Source organism: Mustela nigripes, chromosome 9 (assembly GCF_022355385.1).
Source record: "Mustela nigripes isolate SB6536 chromosome 9, MUSNIG.SB6536, whole genome shotgun sequence".
Taxonomy (NCBI): domain Eukaryota; kingdom Metazoa; phylum Chordata; class Mammalia; order Carnivora; family Mustelidae; genus Mustela; species Mustela nigripes.
Window position 1 is genome coordinate 27532759 of NC_081565.1, and position 4752 is coordinate 27537510.

The window sequence follows — 4752 nt, forward strand, 5'->3', positions numbered from 1 at the left end:
CCTTGCCCTGCATGATTATATTAGTACTCTGGATTTTGAATGAAAAAGTCCTCTCAGTAGCAGAGAAGAATAGGTGATTAAGGGTCATAAGGTACTTTTGAGTTAGATTTGAAAAGCTCGGTCAACCATGACAGGCTATATAAACACAAAGCATGGACAGTTAGACTTACAGTTTGGCTTTCAGCTCTGATGCTCATTATGATTAAAAAAAACTTCTTTGAAACTTATTTTCATCATTAAAAACACAGGCATAGTTAAACCAACTTTATTCACTTGTAAAGGTAAAATAATAGTGCTTGTGAATATGTTCACCAGAATGTGAAAGATAGTAGGTAATTGATAAACAATGAATTTTGGAACACACACACACACACACACACATAAATTTAAAAATGAAAAAAGAAAAAAGTAAAAGATGACAACAACAAAAAAGTAAGCAATGTCATGTTGGGTTTAAGATCAGTGACTCTGGAGGTAAGGGCATCTGGGTTTCAATGCAGACTTAACATTTATTGGCTTTGTGCCCCTCAGCAAGTAATAGCATTAAGCTTCAGTTTCCTTCATCCATAAAATGTGAATTCAAATAATACCTGATAGTGTGTGTGTGTGTGTGTGTGTGTGTGTGACAAATAGTAAGCTTTCAATATTAATTACTGTCACTTTGTTATCATTGAATATTTTTTCTCTTTTCCATCCATGAAAAGATGTTGCACATTTTATAAGTATGATGTTTTTGGTTCGTTAGCAAATGTCTGTGACTTTTTAATGAATCTTGGAATCTTTGAGTCAAATGGGAATGTATAAAACATCCAGTTAGATTTCCCACATTGTTGGGATGCAGCCAAGCATGAACACTCCCAAGGATGAGAGCTCCTTCCCTTCATTGGCCTCTTGATCTACCATATGTCCATTCTGATAGGAACCATATGACTACTCTAATAGAACAGGCTTTCTTTCATTAAGCAAAAATCACTTCCCTGTAACTTTCTACTAAAAGCCAAATTCATTTTCCAAATCATTCAGAGAAATATATTTTCCTAGAGAATATCTATTCATCTATTTGATGTCCATTTTGGTTTTCCCTTCCTGGAGAAGTTCTTCATATCTACATTTAAGTGCAGCCTAACATTGTTAGCTCATAAGCGTACTTTTGACCACAATAACAGTTTTATTTTCCTTTTTATTGTAAACTACTACTGAACTTTAGTGACTTTGAACCATTGCAATTGATTTCCTGTTCCTAATTTCAGGACTTTTTATATATTTCCCAGGAATTTTTACCATGAAAGAATTAGTTCACTGTTGGCAGGGGACTGCTCACCTGAACTGATGAAAGTGTAGATTAAAAAAAAAAAAAGAAGAAGAAACTTAACAATTTTACAGTTGAATTACCAAGACACATTTATATCTGTTAAACAGATTTTCTAAGATTTCTGCAAGAACGTGTCTTGATTATTTTTAAAAGGAAGTTATTGACATAATTTTATTTTTTTTAATTTGGACTTTGAGTCCTGTGCTACATTTAGGTGCTTTGTGACTACGATGAACCCAGAAAAGCCAGATTTCATTTCTATTTACAACTTGGGATCAGCATCCCTTCTCAGTGTCTCTCTCAGAATTTCCCAGTTACATTGGAGGGGGAGTGCTTGGAATTTTTATTTTTTTATTTATACACACACACACATTTACACGTATATATACTTAATAATTATATTAGAATAGTTTATAGAATTCATAGATTATATATTTTAAAAAATAAATATATCTTTTTTTGAAGAAACAACACTTGTGCTTAGTAGTACTTAATATCCATAACTTGTTAAGTAACATATACTCCTATCATTAATATGGTCTTTGTGGTGTTTGCAACTTTTGGCAGATAATCTTTATAATTAAATCTAGGAACAAAAAAAAGCCAAATGTTTTAAGAATTCAGTGCACAAGAAAAAAAGGCAGACGAAAATAATATTTACATTTATGGCCAATTTAATAATACGCATTTGTCTCTACAGGAAGCCTTAAGTTTAATTCATCAGGCTTTTAGTTCCAGTTACAAAGCAATGGGATGAGTCTCTTCCAGATTAATATTGTTATTTTCAAAGATCCTTGGTGGCTAACTGAATAGACTCATTTGCCTTTCAAGACAATTTGCATCCTTGTGTTTCTGATACTTTGTCTCCTTTATGTTCATTCTTGGCCCAGTGACATTTCTGATGACCTGACTTCTTTTTCTTTTGGATTTGCTTCCTGCAGGCAGGTGCACACTCAGAAAGACTACTCCTTTGCCTTATATCATTCAGATCCCCAACTTCATCACTGATTTCCTCTGTGGTCTTTTTATCTAGACACTGGCATTTGTTTTTTCTGTGCCTAACTGCTCTGGTTTTGCCGTCTCTTGGAAATGTAGTTTTTTGCCTCATTTCTTGTTTATTTGGGGATCTGGGTTTCTCAATCTGTAGGCATGTGAGACTATTACAGTGGCTTCCATCTTGGGAAGTACTCTCACTTTTAGAAGAACACTTGGGTCTCTTCCCAGAAGTTGAAGGAAGTTTCGCATATTGGACTGCGGTCGAAGATGCTCTTCCACAGTTGGATTCATAACTATGCACGTTATTTTCTTTTGAGTGGTCACAGCATATATTTTGGGTGAAGCATTCACTTCTGTGACTTCCTCTGAGAGAGGGATTACTTGATTCTCTGCTTAAAGATCTCTTTGTAAGCCCAACACACCAAGATTTGGATCTGTGAGTACTGAACTGTGATGGTCTTTGGATTCTTCTACTGAAATGTGAACCAGCTTCTGCAAATTGGGAGGACTGTTTGCCCTTCAATCTCTTTTTTCTGTAAGAGCTCAGTTTCCTACTATTTCTCTTAGAAGAAAGGGCAATTTCCGAAATACAGCTCCAAGAAGAGTCTCTCTTTCTGAATTTGCAGCTTAGCAAGGATCTTTCTCTGGGCAATCTTCTTTGAAAAATCTTCGGTGAAGAATCTGAGTATGTATTTTTTTCTGCTTCTTTTTTCTGGAAGTTGATCTCCTGGTCAGGGCTCAAAATCCTTTCTTCTCTTAAATTGTATTGAAATGGCTGCCCCTGATTAAAAATTGCTGGGGAACTGAAAGTACATGGAGTTGTTTCACTCTTTCCCAGATCCTGGACATGACCAGGAAGCAACTTTATTCCTTCCATTTTCCTCTCTTGAACTTTTTTTTTGCAATTCCGTAAGCTTGGGCCCCTTTCCCTTGGTGTAGTATAATTCAGGAATATATTAGCAGAAGTTGTGCCTTTTTGATCTCCTGATTCTGGGTTGTCTTTGATCCAAGCATGGATTTTGCTTGCTGTTTTATGATGAAGCAGTGAGAATTCAGATTTCTTCAAGGAAGAGTTACCCTTTGGAAATGGTTTTAAGCCTGACAGAGGCTTCTGCACATTATTCCGTTGGTCCCGGGTATTTCTAGGCTGACTTGTATCATGTTGAGATGCCAGTAGAGCCTGATCCTTAGACAAAGGCAAATCAGAAGCTGATGCTATAGACTTCTTTTTTACCCATGGTGAAATGGAAGGACATTGATAAATGGCTCGTTGGTCATAGGTTTCCATGTTGTAAGGTGAATGAACAAAACTGATAAACTCATGCAGAAAGTGGTGAGTGTGTTGTTGGAGATAAGGTTCCAGGAGGTGAATGAAGGACTCACTGTCCAGATCATATTCTGTCATGTGTTGAAGAATAGTGGATAGGATATTCTTCACTGTATAGCCATAATCTCCATAAACAGCTGTTAGTTCCCGTTTCAGCCAGGGGACCAGCCGATGTAAACAACCAGGGTTTCTCTTGAAATAATTAGCTGACAAATGCTTTTCAAGTCTGTAGCCTTGGACATGTGTCACCCAAATTCCGGAATAATACAGAGCTCTTCTGAACTTCATTACCACCTGATCTCTAAAGTGGCCTACAGACGTGGAATTTGGCTGGAACTTCCCACTGTCCCCAAACTCCCTCAGTAATTCCTGGACAGTCAGCTCTTTCAATGGTCTGATTTTCCTTGTAATGCCCTCAGGGTTCAGACTGACAGAGTTGTTTTGAGAAGACTCCATGCAGCTTTCCTCCTCTGAGGGAAGAAAGCATGAGTCTTCTTTGGTGTCACTCTCTGGCCTGGTGGAACAACACTGAGAAGGAAAGCACTGCACACCAGAAGAAAGCATGGATTTCTTTCTTGATCTTGAATATAAAGAGTCATTACGACTCTTGTTGAAACAGGGATTCCAATCAGGTTCATTCTGAGTACTCTCCAAGCAGTTAGGGCACTCACAGTCAGATGAGAAATCAAATGGCATTGCCCTGGAAAGATTGTATTTCAGTTATATATGAGAAAAATTGGTTCGAATCAAGTCCTTATACGGCATGAAAAATATGTTAAAAACATTTCATGCATATTTCTGTAATATGGTTTGTCTCTTCAAGGGATAAATTCTAGAACAAGGTTAAGAAACAAACTATTCCCTCAAATTAATAATAATATGCTCAATAAAACCCACTAGAGAAAATCATTGAGGATTTAGGCACACTGATTTTTTTTCTTTCTTATTCAAATTAATTGTTGTAAATACTGAGAAACAAATTGGAAATATCAAAATTCATTATATTCTTTAACTTAGCAATTCTAACGCTAGAGATCTAATCTAGATATAGAAATCTACAAATATATATATATGTTGACTCTTTTGAGGTTTTCTTCATAATAACATGTTTGTTATT

The 4752-nt window shown here is 36.2% G+C and overlaps 1 protein-coding gene across 1 annotated transcript; it reads right to left on the reverse strand.

The window, feature by feature from the left end:
* Positions 1-2138: 2138 nt before the first annotated feature.
* Positions 2139-4331, reverse strand: LOC132024109 (E3 ubiquitin-protein ligase Topors-like). Its single transcript, XM_059410117.1, has one exon. It carries the CDS (start codon positions 4329-4331, stop codon positions 2139-2141), a length of 2193 nt encoding a protein of 730 aa, XP_059266100.1.
* Between the last annotated feature and the right edge of the window lie 421 nt (positions 4332-4752).